This window comes from Lagenorhynchus albirostris, chromosome 2 (assembly GCF_949774975.1).
Source record: "Lagenorhynchus albirostris chromosome 2, mLagAlb1.1, whole genome shotgun sequence".
In the NCBI taxonomy this organism is placed as follows: domain Eukaryota; kingdom Metazoa; phylum Chordata; class Mammalia; order Artiodactyla; family Delphinidae; genus Lagenorhynchus; species Lagenorhynchus albirostris.
Genome location: NC_083096.1, coordinates 110,475,771 through 110,494,530, shown reverse-complemented (window position 1 = coordinate 110,494,530; position 18,760 = coordinate 110,475,771). Strand labels below are relative to the sequence as shown.

Sequence of the window (18,760 nt, the reverse complement as noted above, 5' to 3'; positions counted from 1 at the left end):
AGACTCAAAAGAGCACAGGCTGTATGATTCCATTTATTAAAAGTTCAAGAACAATACTAATCTCTGGATATAGAAATCATAATAGTGGTTGTCTCAGAGCAAACGTGTGAGCATTCACTGGAAAGCTTTCTGGAGCAATGAAAATGCTATAGGGATTGATTGCAATAGTGGTTGACTGGGTATGTATACCTTTGTCAAAATTCATTTACCTATTTGCAATTGATCTGTTCATTTTATTGCATTTACATGTTCCATCGAAAGAAACACTATGAATGAATTTATTGTATCTTTCCCTTTTAGCAAGCAATGGTTCTAGACCAGGAGTAATTTTACTCTCTCAGGTGACATTTGGCAATGTCAGCTGACTACTTTGATTATCATAGTTTGGGGTATGATCTAGTGGGTAGAGGCCAGGGATGCTGCTAAACATCCTACCTGGCACCAGACAGCCCCCACAACAAAGAATTAGCCAAAAATGTCAATAGTGCCAAGATTGAGAAACCTTGCCTTATAGGGAAGAAGAGAAAGGCATCATTCATAAGGACATTTGACACCTGAATACAAGAAAAAGTGGCCTTAGTGAAGGGGAAAGGGGGAACAAAACTGAACCAGATTTAAATGAAGTAGAGAAGACAAAAAGAATAGAAAAAAATAGTTTAAATAAAGTGAAGATGGTCTATGTTAGAGGATTGAATTCATAAGGCTGGTAGAAAATCTAACTGATGAAAAATAAAGAAGGGGAATGGATATAAAGTTGGGAGGATGCTGCATTATGTGTTAAGATCTGTGTTATGATCTGTGAATGTAAAATACAGGGAAACAGGGAATAGAAGCAGAGGGGAAGTGAGATGAATAGTGGGCTCTGAAGAAATGAGAATCTGATTTAGTTTGCATTTACCATAGAAAGTAGAAAATGCACAGCTCAGGCACAAAGAGAGAGACAAAATAAGATATGAAAGTTAGGGATACAATTATAAAGTACATGATGATAGAGAGACAAGTACTCAAAGGCACAGAAACAGAAGCTCATATGCATGGAGGTAATTAGAGCTTGTCCCTAAAGGTCAAAAGAAATGCATCCTTCCATAAATCCCTCCTGCACTTAGACTACACAGCTCTTATCAGCAAGACGATAGCCTGGATGGGTGGAGAATGACCTAGATGGTGGCCAATTTTATCTCCCACTTCCTCTAGGCTACCTGCTGCTAAGTCTTATCGAAAAGCTGCTTTCTGGGAACACTTATCTCGAGGGCACAAGAAGGAGGAAGCTATTCAGTACAGTGGGCAATTGCTTTCGATAGAAAGATATCCTTGGCTTATGAAACGGAAGCAATATAAATTAGTAAACATCCAAAAGGAACATTTAAAAAATTGGTATAACCTTACATCACACCAGTATAGGAAAGAAGAAGCAAGAGCATGAAGAAGATAAAAGAAAAAGAAGAGTGTGAAATGCAAGAGTAAAGAAAATTAGAAATTAAGAGTAGAAATTAAGAGTAGAAAAGACAGAACTACCACTCCAATGCTGACATGTTAGGATTTCTAAATGATAGTCTTTAGCCAATATTTTAGTTTTATGTATAAATTTATTTCAATTACAAAAGTAATTCATGCTATTATTAAAACTACAGATGTTTAAGTAAGAAGTGATAAACAAAATAGATGTTAAACAAATAAGCTTAATTATTCCTTTATTAATGGACATTTAGGTAGTTCTACTTCTTGCTATTATAAAGTATGCTTTGAGGGACAAATTATATTACCCTTGTACATATACTCTTATGCACCTGTGTGAGTTGTTCTTTGTATATATAATCTAGTGCACCTGTGTGAATCTATCTGCAGGGTAAATTCCTAGCATGGAGTTGCTATGTTGAAAGATACACACACTTAAATTTTGATGCATAGTTCCTTCCAAAGCATTTATACCAATTTTTATGTCATCAAAAATGTATGACTACCTGTTTCCTTATGGCCTTATTACCATTACTAAAGTAGGTAATGAACTAGGGGGTGGAAACAGGAGTCATATTGAAGTATTACATGGCAGAGAGCTTAAAACTACCTCTTAAACATCAATATCCTACAAATTGGGAAAGCAATTTTACTCCTACCTTGTAAAAATATAAATTCATGATGGCCAGCAGGGAAGGCCACACAAAATATGAGGAGGCACCTAATCTGGATCTGTCATACCGGTGACCCCTGTCATAGGCACCTGCACCAGCCACAGCCCGGCAAGGGCAAGGCAACTAGAGGCTCAGACCCCTCAGTAAGGAAAGGCTGGGTTATACCAACAGGAAAAAAACCAAACAAACACAGATCAGTCAAAATGCTGGCTAAAAATGAGGGAAATTGGTGATGAAGGAAGGAGATAATACATATCTATAATGGCCTTGAGACCAGCTATAGCAGCAGGCACTGTGATTTATTTCAATAACTCTGTCGCTTTGGGTATTTTAGGAGATTGCAATTGGCCAGCACTTTGAAGGAGATTCTATGAATGATTCTATGAGAGGGCTTGTACCCTCTCTCAGGGAAAAAGTGAGACAGCTTGTGCCCCTGCCCCCAATTCCAGCCTTAACTTATAATATTAGAGCTAGATAGAATGAAAGGACGTGAGTGGATCTGAGCAGTTCAAGAAGTAAATTGTATTGGACTCATCTTATTGAAGCTCCTTAGGGTTGTTTGGCCCCACCTGTCCGCCTGACCCAATGGGCACTTACTTCTCCTCAGTCACTACCTACTCCTTGTAGGCCCAAGTGGTTCTACTACCAGAGGTCAACAGGCACCACCTGGAATCTTTGGCTCTTTATACACCACAGGGCATAGGATTTTCTTTCCAAGCAGCTGCTGAATGGGCTGGGTGACACAGCCAGAAGGGTGATCACCTGTAGGAGATGAGAAGGGGCCAAACACTTTTCCTTCCTCCTATAGCCCATTAGGAGACATCCCAGAAAGCAGGGCAGGTGCACCTGCAGGGTGGCCTGCTGGGTCTGTTTACTATTCCAGAGCCAGCTTAGTAAGCACCTTTCACTGCTTCCCAGGCTTCCCTGAATCATTTCCCCTTTTTCTCACTCACACTGTTCTGGGATTAAGCTTGCAAATCATTTTCACATAAGCTTGTCTTAGACTCTCTTTTCTAGGGAACCCAGGAGATACACGTATAGTGGGGGGCGGGGTATGAGATATTTTAAAATGTAAAATATTTTATGACATATGTATAATAAATGCATACATTTATTCAATAAGAATTGAATAAATTATTTTTATATAAAAGTATATTTAGATTATCTGGACAACTATTTTATCATTGAGTACTTCCACTCTATTCCAATGCTTCACTTTTGATTGATTAAAGATTACATACTTGGGCTTCCCTGGTGGCGCAGTGGTGAGGGTCCGCCTGCCGATGCAGGGGACACGGGTTCGTGCCCCGGTCCGGGAGGATCCCACGTGCCGCGGAACGGCTGGGCCCGTGAGCCATGGCCGCTGAGCCTGCGCGTCTGGAGCCTGTGCTCCGCAATGGGAGAGGCCACAACAGTGAGAGGCCCACGTACCGCAAAAAAAAAAAAAAAAAAAAGATTACATACTTAAGCAATAAGTACTAATTATTAGCAATAAGTACCAATTTAATTTTTATGAGTGAGTGTCAAAGACAGACAAGATGAAATTGATGCTTATCACTGTGTGAAGATCAAATGACGTTATGAGATGAAGGGATATTTCAAGTAATTTGAATATAGGACCAATTTGAATTGGTAGATCAATTTGAGTTTTCAACTGAGATTTGGCAAACTTAAAATAATCTATGCAGTAGCTGGCAGTCCACTATTCATGTTCTGAGAGACATTTAATTTCAGTAAAATAATTGAATGCTAATTTGAATTTTACTGGGCAGTAGAAGCTACGGAATAGTGAAATAGAGGTTTGATGAGGAAACTTGAGGGAGTTTCCCTTGCACAGTGAGATATAAATTTTATCTTTTCATTATAGAATATTCAATAATATCTAATGTGGCTTGCTAATGTTTTGGTGCAAGTAGATTGTCTAAGGGAGTAACGAGAGGTGCTGAGGTTACATAAAGATCGAAGACGATAAAAATAAAGACCACCATGAGGGATAACTGGATATACAGTTTATACTTAATGAATGTGTACTGAATACACAGAACAGTCAGGCCTCCACTGGGCAGGCAGGGGTTAGAGGGTGGATTTGGGTGGGTCAGTGTCCCTGGCTGGACAAACATTTGTAAGAAGTAAACATCTTTCAATGGCAAAGCTGCTTGTCAGCTGTGAGTCCTTCCAGGCAACCAGACGTGGCTCCCCACCCTTGTTCCCAGGAAATGGCAAAGGTGAAGGCAAGGCTAATATTCCTTTCAAAATAAAATATTTAAAAGTACACAAAATTTGAGATGAAATTATAGTTATCATAATGATAGCTATAGTTAGCATTCCTCCTAGTGGTGACAAATCCAATTGTGAAACAATTTGGGGTCAAGGGGTTAAAGTCCTGTGATAAACCACCTCTGATAACTTGGAAAACTGTGCGTTTACATATCCATATATATAGGGGTAAAGAAAGATGCCTCCATAACTAACATTTTCCAAAGAGAGAACCCAAAGGGAGATGTACAGCAATGGGGTCATTTAAGAATTCGGTTTTCATCTTGGTCCTTCACCTTCTGGAAGGGGCCCTGAGTGATTCACTCATTCAGCTGAATAATAATGGCTATGAAGGCATTGTCATTGCAGTTGACCCTAACGTGCCAGAAGATGAAACACTCATTCAACAAATAAAGGTAAGTCGTAAATGGTAATTATCCATGCTTTTTTGAAAAATTAAGCATAATATTGTGATAGAGGAAACGTGAGTTCTCTAATTCCAGCTGCGTGACACTGGCAAGTTTTTTTTTATACCTGTGTCTTCATTTCTTCAACTATAAAATGGAAATAATAACACAACCATTATGATTCTTCCGAGAGATGAGATAATAAATGCAATGCACATAATTCAGAGCTTGATATATTGTTGGCACTTAATAAATGATTTCATTGAAAATTATTTAGTTCTGCAACCAAGGCAGAGCCAACTACATTTGGCAGATATTGTGAGATGCGCAGAGGGCAATTCCTTTGCCTGATTTTACCACTGGCTCATATCAGAGTCTCCTTTTATCCTCCTAATTGTAACCTGCTTCTCTGCAATTCTAATATAGGAGTCCAAGATGCAAATCTCTAACTTATGAACAAGCCCGACCCTTACAGTGTGAGGAAACCCTGCATTTTCCCAGCCCCAATGCAAAGTGTCCTCTTGGGGCTGCTGAGCAGCCTCACTTCACTTGTTGCTTTTTCTGTAGGGGAAGGAAAAATTAGGGAAGAGGACTCTTCCTGTCCAGGCAGAGGCACCTAACTGTTGTAAGATAGAGGGATTAGAGAGGTTTTGTACAACAGCAAACAGCAAAGAATATGAGGGAAATGTCTTATAAAAGACCACCCTGGAAAGCGGCTGTAGCACACACAGAGGTGGTGCTGCATAATGAACAGAAGTACTGGTCTATAAAATGGGGATAATAATAAGTATCTTTCTCACAGGGCTTTGTGAGGATTAACAATGCATGCATAAAAGGGAAGCTAGGTGAAAGGTATATGGGAACTCTGTACATTTTTTGCATGTTATCTGTTAAGTCTAAAATTATCTCAAAAACTTAGAAAAACTTTAAAAAAAAAACTTAGAAAAACTTTAAAAATGCATGCAGAGTGCCTGGTACACAGTAAGAGCTCAATAAATGGTAGGCAAATCATCAGTCCCCAGGTCTACTTTTAATCCTAGATAGAAAGAGCTCATCATTCCTCACCAAGCCAAAGGGACTGAGACTTGTTTCTGGGCAAAGTTCCTGAGTGTGAGCTCAGAAGTTAATAGGGCAAGGGCCCCAAGGGTCTCCTCGAAAGGTTCCTTGCTCTGAACAGGAGCAAACCCAGAAAGATGGAGTTTGGGGAGAGAACCATCTCTACCACGAAGAGGAGTTTGGGGCTGGAGAAGTACAGCAGTTGAGGGGGAGAGGAAGTTCACCTGCTTAAACCAGAAGACCATCAGATATTACTGCCATCAGTGAAAGGGAAATTCATGCCTTCTGAAATTTCTTAACAATCAGAAAACTTGGGTGAGTCTTTGATTGCTTCTAAACTTAGGAACAGCATCAGAAAAAAATGAAATAGCCACTTGGAGCAAGAGACCAGGAAAGTGTTGGAGGAAAATGTGACCAGTATGTTTCTGTCTCCAGCTGGACAGTCAGTGGTGCTCAGGGACATGTGGGAAGGAGCACATTAGCATCTCTAAGGACAGTGGTAATTTGTATTTGTATGGTGCTTTAGAGCAAAAGCAAAAGGACTTTCACCTCACTCTCTTTGGGGGGTTCCTCCTGAGAAATATACTTCTCCTTACAATTATTAAATTGGTTTTTTGTTATGAGCCCTAAGTGAGTTGGGTATGAGAGAGGTTGGTTTCCACGTTTCTTTGTCACAGGAGCACTTTTAAGGGCAATAGTGTGCTCAGAGTCCCTAAATGAGTAGTTAATAAAAGTGAGTTCCTATTTGATGTTCCAGACCTGCAGTCGAGGGACCTCACTGTGGGTTTTGCCACTTTCCTGGTCATCCCTCAGTCTCTGCTTTCTGGGGAGACTCTCCCCCGGGTGTCCCTGTGTGAGCAGAAGCCTCTACGTCAGCTCTTAAATATTGTACTTGCTTCAGCAGGGCAGTCCGAGCGTCTCTCCACCTGCAATACCGGCAGGTGGCGCTGCAGCAGTTCCATCCAGGGAGACTACACTCTCATCAGTATTGCATAAGCAGTGGGAGCACAGGTCATAAGATGAGGGAGTGAGAATCAGGGAGAAGCGCGCTCTCTCTCTCTCTCTCTCACACACACACACACACCACACAAGAAAGATAAACAACAGGAGCCGTTTGGGGCCTCCTCAATGTATGGGAGCCCAGGCATCTTTGGTCTTGGTGCTCCTGGAGAGTTTGCCCCTCATTATAACCTCTTCACTCATTCATTTGTTCCTTAGTCCAACAAATATTTACAGAGCATTTACATTATGTCAGGTAACAGGAATCCAGTGGTGAACAATATACTATCCCTATCCTTAAGGAATTACCAGCCCATCCTATAAACTTCATCCTCAACATTCTTCAAACCTCAAAAGATTAAGTGTCTTTTTGGATATGAGGTCACTTTCTCAAAATATGGAACAGATGCCAAAGCAAAGATTCATTATTAATGTTTCTGTTAAAACATAGAAGACATTTCATGCTGCTTAGTCGTCTTCCTAGGAGATACTGAAAATTTACATTTCACAAGTCAAATTGTAATATAATACTCTAACATAGGAAGTTTTATACCTACTTTTCAGCTTTCTGGTGATATTGGCTCAGTATTTTTATTTTAAAAAATTATAAAATGTTAAATTCTCCTAGCAATTGTTTAAAATCTGGCTTTTTTTGGAAGGAGATGTAAATCATTTGGAGAGCTTTTATAAAACTAGCAAGGCAACCATTATTATCACCATGTGAAAGGTTGGAAACTGAAGCTCAGGGAGACAAAATGAATTCTGCAAGTTTAACCCATTAGCAAGTAACAGAGCAGGATTCACCCCTGCATCAGTACCCAAGTACTATTTCCCCATACAGTGATGAACTGTTTCTGCTCCTAAGGCCAACCTCCTAGACATTGGAGCCTAGTCACTCTGGTCTATTCCAGCAAGGACTTTCCCAGCAATGATCCCTTTTTTCTCTTGCATTATCGGTTTTTTTTTTTTTCCATTAGCATACACATATAATAGTTCCCATTAAAAAAGCAAACAAACTCCCTTGCCCTGCAGTCTTCCTTCATCTACTGCTGCATTTCTCAATTCCCTTTTAATTTGTAGGAAAACTTCTTGACCCGCTGTCTGTTTTCACTGCCTCTGCCTCCTCACCTCTCACCCTCTTGAATTCACTCATATGGAGCTGTTGTCGCCATTGCACAAAATGGTTTACTCAGGTTGCCAAATTCATTGCTCAGTTCTGAGTCCTCATCTTCCTTGACTGCTCAGCAGCATTCAACTCGGATGATCACTCTCTCCTTCCTGAAACACTCTCACCCTATGCCTTCTGATTTCCTTCCCGTGCACCAGCTGCTCCTTCTCAGTTTCCTTTGCTGGCTCTTCCTCTTCCCACTTCTGAATACTGGGGCTCCTGGAGCTCAGTCTTCAGTCCTCTTCTTCCCTCTGTCTACACTCACTTTTGTGTTTCTCAGTGATTTTCAGCCCTAATAGACTCAATTTCCCTTTCTATAATAAATATCTTGTAATACCCTTTCTATCAATACTATCTTATCCTGATGCATCTCAGGGAATCTGCAGAGGCATTTATAATTTAATGCTACAGCTCTTTTGTTTTAGAGAAATAAATTTAGGCATAATTTGAAAAGAGATTATATACTTATGCCATTTCCTTATATCTAACACTTAGTGCTATACTAAAAACAGATACTATCATAACATTTAGTTAGCCCCCAAATTATTACAGGAGTCAGCAGGTGTTGAAGTTGTATTCATTTTAATTTGAGTTTCTCTCCACTACTACTTGGTGTGAGATATTGAGACTATAATACTCTCTAGTTCTCAGTTTCTCCCTTAAAGGTTCACTGATCCTCAAAGGATCATATAAAATGAAACTAAGAGCTAATATTTGATAAGCACTTGTGTTAAGTAGACATGGTTCCAAATGCTTTCTTGACTTCATTTGATCCTCACAACAACCTTATGAGCTGGTCACTGTAATATTTTCCATTTTATAAATGGGGAAACTGAGGCTCAGGAGGGCTGAAGGAAATTTCTTTTCTTTCTTTTTTTTTTGGCCACGCCACAAGGCTTGTGGGATTCTAGTTTCCCAACCAGGGATTGAACCCAGGCCCCAGCTGTGAAAGCGCCAAGTCCTAACCACTGGACTGCCAGGGAACTCCTTCAAGGAAATTTCTGATGACCCACCATAAGTGGTGCAGCTGGGATTAGTGTCTGCTTCTGGAGTCTTCACTGTCAACCATTACACTGTGACACAGAGCATGTGGTAAAAAATCTCAAAAAAGGCTAGCTATTATTATTAACAAAATAATCTCCTCTTCCAAGCTTGATAAATAGCTAGTTTTTGGAAATGTGAGATACAGATGTAAATTTGAATAATTGGTAATTTCATCTTTTTTTCTGTCATTAAATGCTCTTGTTTCTGTTCCCCCCTCCCCCGACCAGGATATGGTGACCGAGGCATCTCCATATCTGTTTGAAGCTACAGAAAAAAGATTCTATTTCAAAAATGTTGCCATTTTGATTCCTCAAAATTGGAACACAAAACCTGAATATGTGAAACCCAAACTTGAGACCTACAAAAATGTGAGAATATCAAGTTCTTTTTTCAAATTTGGTTTTCTTTTGTGACTCAGATTTTTTTCTTCAAAATATTCTAGAATCGAATAAAATTGTTTCAGAACATGCTGGTGTGAAGTAAGGTCAATTCATTTGCTGAAATTTTGTAATGACGAAAGCTTTTTCTTAAATTTCAGGCTGATGTTCTGGTTGCTGAACCTAATCCAACAGGTAACGATGGACCCTATACTGAGCATATGGGAGGCTGTGGAGAAAAGGGTAATAAAATTTATCTGACTCCTGGGTTCCTAGCAGGAAAAAAGTTGCTTCAATATGGACCACAAGGTATGGGTAGAGATGAAATATTCTGTTATATTTCTCATAACTTAATAATTTTACGTTGCAAATGGATCAACAATAGCATTATCTTTCTGAGTAAGAACATAAAATAGACTATTATAGTATGTTTCTTTCATGTAAAACAGATTCCAAATAGTTCATTTCTCAGTTAGAAATTTATTTTCTTCATATTCTGCATATATATGTGTGTAAATATAATATTTTTAATTTTCATATTAGTATCAGATAACTCTAAAATAGTTTAATATGCAATGTTGGGTTTCTATTGCTCTGTGGGGAGACACCTGAACAAATTAAACCTCCTGCCTGTAATTCAGGTAGTGGCTACCAGATGGCAGACATGCATAACGTTTTCAGACTTCAATGTGCGTTCATACTATAAACGGATTGTTAAAATGATTCTGATTCAGTAGGTGTGGGGTAGGACCCAAGAATCTGCATTTTAACAAGCTCCCAGGTGATGCTGATACTGCCTGACCTTGGACCTCACTTTGAGTATCAGACAGAATATCCTTGCTGTTCAGCTCTCAAAAATATGTGACTAAAGAAAAAACCAAATTTTCCTTCACAAAATATCATTTAGCATTCCCATATGAACCAAATAGAGCAATCTTTGGAGAAAAGATTAAAAGAAACCAGCAATGGAGTATATATAATATGTACTTTCCAAGTATAATCAAGTGTGATTAGTATTAACTAATTAGGTTAACTAATAACTTGTAATAGGTTTCTTTACCATTTTGAAAAGATTAGAACAAATTTGATTTTCTTCATTTAAATAGGCAAGGCAGAGAAAACAAACAAGCAAACAAAATAGCACTTGGTGCCTGCATGCCCCACTCCCAAATACCCTAGAGTGCTTTTACAGACCTTCTCAGAAAGAAGTGTCCAACAAACACACCTCTTTGTTGTTCTTTTACAACACCCCCATAACACGAACAGAAAATTGCCAATGTATAGCTCAATAAATATGTGTTGAACTGATTTACTTAGCTGCTCCAACCCGCTCCTGGGCCCACTCCAGCCATCAAGGTCACCATATACAATGTCATTCCTTTATACTCTCTCCTTTCTGTACTGTGACTCCACGCCTGCTACTTCACAATCTTCCCTTCCCTTTAAGAGGCCATCAGTTGTTCCCTAGCACTGAGAACAATCTAAAATCCTTAATGTGAGATACTAGGGTTACTTAACATGCACCTCCTCACTTAACCTTCCAAATTCAGCCTACCTGGGAATTTACATTCCAGAAAAACTGAGCTGTACATAAGTCACTAACATTCATCCAAATTTAACAAATACTAAGTATCTATTAAGTTCTAGACAGTATGTGCCCAGACATGTCAGTGAAGAAGTCATGGTACCTGTTCTCATGGAGACAAGAGTCTGTAGTGAGAGACTGGCAAGTAAGAAGCAATGACAATATAACACGATAAACGCCATAATGGAATATAATGAAAGTGATAAGGAGGGGTACCTGGACCAGTTTGAGGATGTCAGAGAAGGCTTCTAGGTGGATATAAGCCTAATTTTGAAAGAAGAGTAGGAGTTATTCAGTCAGAGATAGGGAGAGAGTATTCCAAACCAAGGAAAAATATGTAAAAACGACCAGAGATGAGCAAGAGCATGATGTGGCTCTAGAAAGTAAAAGGAGTTCAAGAATCCATTGTCATTATGGAGTTTTGGAAGTGGGTGGAGAAGAGCAAGAAATATGGCTGCAGAGAGGAATAGGGCCTGAATCATCAGGGACCTTGTAGGCATATTGAAAAGTTGGACTTAACCCTGAGCACCATAGCGGAGTCACTGAAAACTGGAGACATGGAGGCCAGTTGAGTGAGTGTTGCAGTAGTTCAGAAGTAACTGGCAATGAGACTGGAAAGATGAGAATAGGTCAAAGAAGAAAAAGGCAGATGTGGAGTAGGCAGGGCTTGAGGTTTGTCCACATATGAGTCATTAGGGAGAAGGACCTATTGGGGGTGCTGCCCTGGCTGCCCTATAGGTCAGCCTGTGCTGACCTCCATCATTACACTTGCACCCCTAAGGATTATAGTTATCTAAAATGATGTGTGTCATCTGCTAGACCATGAGCTATGTGAGGACAGGGCAATTGTTTTATCATTGTATGAATAGCTGCCTTGCACTTACTAGGTGCCTAATTGACACTTGATAATCCAAAATAAACAGTCATATTTTACAGAAATGTGCAATTGTCATATCAGATTGTTCCTTCTAAGGAAATCGAAACTTTAATCAAAAAAAAAAAAACATAGCAAAGCATAATAGCATTCAGAAGAATTACTTTCTCTTAGTTTAAGAGGGTAATTTTACCATTCTTATTGTAATCAGGTGTTTAAAATACTTTTTCACAGGAAGGGTATTTGTCCATGAATGGGCTCATCTACGATGGGGAGTATTTAACGAGTACGATAATGACCAGAAATTCTACTTATCCAATAAAAGAAAAAAACCAGTAATGTATGTATATTTTGATTAACTTTTCACAAACTATTTAAAATTGCAAACAATTTTGTCTTGAATTGATTACTTTAAAAATGTCAGTCTTTTGTCTTATTTTCTATCTCTCACTCTTAGTGCCGTCTTTTTCAGATTCCCATAAAACTACTACTTTTGTTCACTTTACAAGTGTCTTAATTAGTTGAATTCTCTACTCTGCAGCTACAAATCATTTGCCTCTTTGTGTGTGTGTGTACAACTAGAAGAAATCCACAGGTGCTACGTTCAGTATCTCCATCTTCCTGTATCACAATCAGTGACATAAACAAAGCTTCAGTGCCTTGAGGGTAGAATACTATCTGTGTGAACTATGTCAGTTTGAACGGGCCTGTGAGAGACTGTGGAATTTAGCTGGAAGACAGTCCAAATATTAAAACAAAACAGAAAACTTCTCCCAATTTGAATAAAACCTTGTATGGTGTCAATAGGAAGCAAACTGAACACTTAAAAAGTACCTCTGCTGCTGTGATTTTACAGGTGAGTTCTTGCAATCAAAAGTTTCAGGGAACAAACTGCTTTAGTACAAATGTAAAAGGGAACTTCCCAATTTATTTTAGAGAGCTAGCATAATTCAGATACTAAAACCTGACAGATGGCATGAAAAAGAATTCTGTAGATACAGCTTTCTAAAAAGGTTTTAAATAAAAGGATAGTAAGTTACACCTGGCATAATTAAGGGAATAACAAACACACTAAGGTCAAGAAGGATGTCTTCCAGAAGTCTGAAAATGCTATGATATTAGGTAAGTAATTAATATAGTATATCAAGTAAAAGAAGAAAATTAAATGACTATTCCAACAGATTCTGAAAAGGAATTTGATAAGCTTGCACATTTATGCCTCAGTTAAAAACAACCACCTCTTTTTAAAGACTAGAGCTGGCACAACACGCCTCTTCACTCTTGCTTCCAGTTCGACTCCCCTGATGGCTGTTTAAGGAGACGCACTCAGCTTTGGTTTGGTTACTGTCTTTATTCAGCACAGTTTCCAAGGGAAGCTGCACTGGGCTCAGAGCTCAGCCTTGGCTTCCCCTTTCTCCCACAGGAGCATTACTGCTCTCCATTTTCCCCTTTCTTTATTACATTCAAACTCTGTCAGCTTGGTCCACTACCATGACATTTTCCCTCACTCTTATGTCACTTTAGGTATAAAAAGACACTAAGTGCCTCCCAGAGCCGTACACAGTCTATCTGATTGGCTTGTTCCCTCCGCACCTCAGAGACCACTCCTGACGTGATCATATGTTGGATGGACCTCTCAAATCTCAGCCCACGGATGCCATTCAGCCCTGACATCTGCCTTTCCCACTTCTTGCTAAGCTTCCAGACAGACACTGTATATCCCCTTGAGAGAAAAGCTGACTAGTACCTATTCCTTCCTAGGGATATTCCAGAAATATCCACATATACAGCATGTTCATCCTTCCACAGATAACATTTGCAAAACTGACATGATTACCATGTCCTCTTAACAATAAATCTTATTATAACATACAAATAGCATTTATTGCTTATCTACCAATTTTTTTAAATTACTCTTAAACAATTACAAAAATGACAGTACTGCCTACAATAGAAGGCTTCCTTAATATGATGCAGAACATCAATTGAAAGCCAACTGCCTACCTCATATTTAATAGGGAATCATTAGACATTCCCAGGAATGAGATAAGAGTGGGCACTGTTAGCAGTTATCTAATCTTGTTTAGAAAGTTGTAGCCAATGCAATAACATGTTAGGGAGGTTAAAAGAGGGGGGGCTACTAGAAAGGGAGAGAGAAAATTGCTTCTAGGCAGACGATATGTGGTCTACTTAGAAAGCCTCAGGGAAAAAATAGAAATTAAAATTGATAAGGGAAGTCAATAAGGTAACCAGAGATATTTGAAGAAAACTCTAAGAAATGTGAAAGTTATATTTGAAGAAAACCATAGCATAAAATCCTTCTAAAGAATTTAAAAGAAAATCAAGATTAAATGAGAGATTTTCAATTCATGGAATATGTAAATCCAACCCCAATTAATATATAGGTTTTATAAAACTCTAATCAAAAGTACTTCTATTTTTACCTCATTTTAAAGTCCCAGAGTTTATTCAGTAGATAGTACCCGAGAACATTTTTGAAAAAGAATAGGTATAAAGGAAATTTTTCTCATTGAATTTTAAATATACAATAAAGCTAAGTTAATTAAAACAATGTGAACTGACAGACACACAATAATTTACTATTTAATACAGCTAGAATTATAAATCTACAAGGAAAGACAATATTTCTTAAGATGTCAGGACAATTTTTAACTACGTGGGGGGAAAAATTAACAGACTCTCTTTCAATTGGATAGACCCATTAAATATAAAAAATAAAACCATAATGAAAACTAAAAGAACATTAATACATATCAAACTTCTCTATGGTGAAGGTCTTTCTATACATTCAAGAATTGGAAAAAGACATAACTAAAAGAATAATAAATTTGGCTACATATAAATTAAAAATTTTGTTGCATATAAGTCAAACATAAACTAAATTAAAAAATAAGAAACAGAAAAATATATTTGCAAAAATTTTAAAAAACAGGCTTTTAAAAACTTAGTATTATAACACATAAAGAACTTTTGAAAACCAGTAGGAAAACAATAACACCCTAATAGAAAAATAGACGCAGGAGAAGAATAATTTACAAAGGAAGAAATAAAAATGGCCAGTAAAAATGTAAAACTGTTCAGACTTACTAGTAATCAAAGAGGTGCAAATTTGACAAATATGAGAATCATTTATTGCCTAGTAAGTGACTGTCAGTGGGATGAGTGCTCCCATAGATGGTTATTAGAGGAATAAACCAGCATAACTTTTCTGGAAAGCAATTTGGTGACACATATCAAACCTCTAAAATTTTTTCTATTTCTTGCTCCAGTAATTTCATGTTTAACAATCCATTTTAAAGGAAATGATAGAATGAGCTCTATCAACAGGCTTTAAAATGTTCAAACTTCTGGGTCTGAGCATTTATTCTGGGAGTCAGTCATGCAGCAAACTTGGAAACAGAGTCAAAATTTTATGTGACATTTTATTTATTCATGGAAGTTTTACTTTTAGCACTGAAAAATTTTTGGGGGGGGGAACAAAATGAAGTAAATTAGGCTAAATTCATGTTGTAGTATCAAAATATGAAATTATTAAAATCACATTTTGAAAGAATAATGTGAATTATAACAACACAATTTAAATGTACTAAAATACTAAGTTTTTTAAGATCAAGAAGCAAAGCTATATGTAGAATGTTATGCTTATACATAGAGAAGGAAATGCTTCAATACGCTAGCAGTAGTTTATCTCTGACAGTGGGACATGATTTTTTTTTCTTCTTTATACTTTTTTGCTATTTTCAAAATTTCCTATAGTGGTCATATATTATTTATATACTCATAAAATAAGATGTGGGTGAAAAGTACTCCATTTATAATAGTGACAAAAGTCATGTGTGTAAAGAAAAATCTAATATACCTATGAACACACAAGAACTATGCAAAAACTGTATGATGTAAACTAGTTACATAAAAACAAACAAACAAAAAATTTCAGCAAAATTTTAAGGTAAACAAAAGAGGGATCCTGATTTTCCAGGGATGAGGGACTAGATTAGGAAGTGCCTTAGGACTTTGGTCTTTATTAATTGTTAACAGTAGCTGTAAGTTTAGTTTTTGCTGCATAGAAACACATTCTGATATCATCTTGGGAACCCCTCAGATACTTTCTGGCAAACAGAAATTACTCTAATGAGAATTTAATAATTTTGCTATTTAAGGGGATGTATTTATTTCTTGAATTATAAAAGGAAATCGTAGACAAAGCCATCTGTAGAACCTGACCACAGAGTCCAACACTTCTAAATTATATCACCTACACCTAAACATCTAACCTTAATATATTTTCAGATGTCCGTCAACTATTACTGGTAAAAATGTACTACAGAAGTGTCAAGGAGGAAGCTGTGTCACCCAATCATGCAAATCCAACAGAGTAACAGGACTGTACGAAAAAGGATGTGAGTTCATACCTAATGAATTTCAGACTGAGAAGGCTTCCATAATGTATTCACAAAGTATTCATTCTGTAAGTGCCTTGCTCCTTTTGTTTTTCTTTTTTTCTTGACACTTATGAATTTAGTGAGGTTTTTATCCCAGATGCTGCAAGAAAAGGTCAAATGTTAGGAAGTCATCAGTGAGCAGCTGATCTCTGTGGGACAAGCCAGGAGAACAAAATCAGGGATAAAGTCCTATCTTCCTCAGACCCCTTCCTTAGGTCCATTTTTTGCTCCTCCATCATCTCCCTCCCACTAGCTTTTAGTTTAAGGGCTTAGAACTACTTCAAATATCCTTAAAGGCAGACAAGCACAAGAATTAGTTAAACAAGAAATTTATCCAGGGGGAACAGGCACTTCTTTTTATTAGTAATAAGAACATGATCAGTAGCCTTTAATTTAACTTTCAGAGATCTCTTTTCGGCCTGCATATTTGCTTTTGGTTGTTAACTAAAATTTTCTATCTTTATGAGAGTGTTGGTGCCTTTAAGGAATTTGTACATAGTTTTAATAGCTTTAAGTAGTTTTAAAATACAGATTTTCCTCCAGCCCATTGTAAGTTGAAAATATCTCAAGTTGAAAATTCATTTACTATACCTCACCTACGGAACATCATAGCTTAGCCTAGCCTGCCTTACACGTGCTCAGAACACTTACATTAGTTTTTAGCTGGGCAAAATCATCTAACACAGAGTCTATTGTATAATAAAATGTTGAATATGTCATGTAATTTATTAAATACTGTATAGAAGTGGAAAACAGAATGGTTGTGAGTATAGTGGTTATTTACCCTCATGATCCTGTGGTTGACTAGAAGCTATGTTCGGCTCGTTGCCGATAGCCAGCATCACCAAAGAGTATCATACTGCATACCACTAGCCCAGGAAAAGATCAAAATTCAAAATTCGAGGTATGGTTTCTATTGAATGTGTATTGCTTTTGCACCACAATAAAGTAAAAAAATCATAAGTTGAACCATTGTAAGTTGGAGACTGCATTTCTCAATGATTTTTTAAATGACCAACTGGTTATAAAATAAACTTGACAAATTACCTTTATTAATGTCAAACATATATATCAGCAAATTTGCACAAACTAAGATAAATGCATCAGTTAAATTATTTTAGTGGGGAGCACCTCTTATCTTCCAGTCTCTTTCATAAAATTATGTTTTCCTTTCGGAGTAAGAGTGAAGTAACTTGCAAGAGTCTGTCTATAACAATATAATATAAGTTTAAAAAATATGATACATCATGGTTCACTAGGGCCATCCTTCAGTCTGGCTTTGCAGTCTATTTCCAGGATAATTCAGAAACTTCCAAGAGGGGGACCAGATTTATTTTTTAACATCTTTATTGGAGTATAACTGCTTTACAGTGGTGTGTTAGTTTCTGCTTTATAACAAAGTGAAAAGTGAGTCAACTATACATATACATATATCCCGATATCTCCGCCCTCTTACATCTCCCTCCCACCCTCCCTATCCCACCCCTCTAGGTGGTAACAAAGCACCAAGCTGATCTCGCTATGCTATGCGGCTGCTTCCCATAGCTATCTATTTAAGATTTGATAGTATATATATGTCCATGCCACTCTCCCACTTCGTCCCAACTGACCCTTCCCCCCCCCATGTCCTCAAGTCCATTCTCTACACCTGCATCTTTATTCCTGTCCTGCCCCTAGGTTCTTCAGAACATTTTTTTTATTCCATATATATGCGTTAGCATACAGTATTTGTTTTTCTCTTTCTGACTTACTTCACTCTGTATGATAGACTCTAGGTCCATCCACCTCACTACAAATAACTCAATTTCGGTTCTTTTTATGGCTGAGTAATATTCCATTGTATATATGTGCCACATGTTCTTTATCCATTCATCTGTCGTTGGACACTTAGGTTGCTTCCATGTCCTAGCTATTGTAAATAGAGCTTCAGTGAACATTGTGGTACATGACTCTTTTTGAATTACAGTTTTCTCAGGGTATATGCCCAGTAGTGGGATTGCTGGGTCGTATGGTAGTTCATTTTTTAGATTTTTAAGGAACCTCCATACTGTTCTTCATAGTGGCTGTATCAATTTACATTCCCACCAACAGTGCAAGAGGTTCCCTTTTCTCCACACCCTCTCCAGCATTTATTATTTTTAGACTTTTTGATGATGGCCATTCTGACTGGTGTGACGTGATAACCTCACTGTAGTTTTGATTTGCATTTCTCTAATAATTAGTGATGTTGAGCGTTCTTTCATGTGTTTGTTGGAAATCTGTATATCTTCTTTGGAGAAATGTTTATTTAGGTCTTCTGCCCAGTTTTGGAATGGATTGTTTCGTTTTTTGATTTTGAGCTGCATGAGCTGCTTGTAAATTTTGGAGATTAATCCTTTGTCAGCTGCTTCATTTGCAAATAT

At 37.6% G+C, this 18,760-nt stretch overlaps 1 protein-coding gene across 2 annotated transcripts in view; it reads left to right on the top strand.

Moving 5' to 3' along the window:
* Positions 1-4,624: 4,624 nt before the first annotated feature.
* The window catches only part of CLCA1 (chloride channel accessory 1), a 36,706-nt gene continuing 22,570 nt past the window's right edge, over positions 4,625-18,760 (top strand). Inside the window, exons 1-5 of one of the 2 annotated variants that reach the window (XM_060139627.1) lie at positions 4,625-4,801; positions 9,287-9,427; positions 9,598-9,745; positions 12,130-12,235; positions 16,207-16,384. In XM_060139627.1, coding sequence (XP_059995610.1) covers positions 4,640-4,801; positions 9,287-9,427; positions 9,598-9,745; positions 12,130-12,235; positions 16,207-16,384 — 735 coding nt within the window. In that variant the 5' untranslated portion in view covers positions 4,625-4,639. Of the gene's footprint in view, positions 4,802-6,025; positions 6,164-9,286; positions 9,428-9,597; positions 9,746-12,129; positions 12,236-16,206; positions 16,385-18,760 lie in introns of those variants that run through there. The other variant, XM_060139628.1, reaches the window with a different exon arrangement.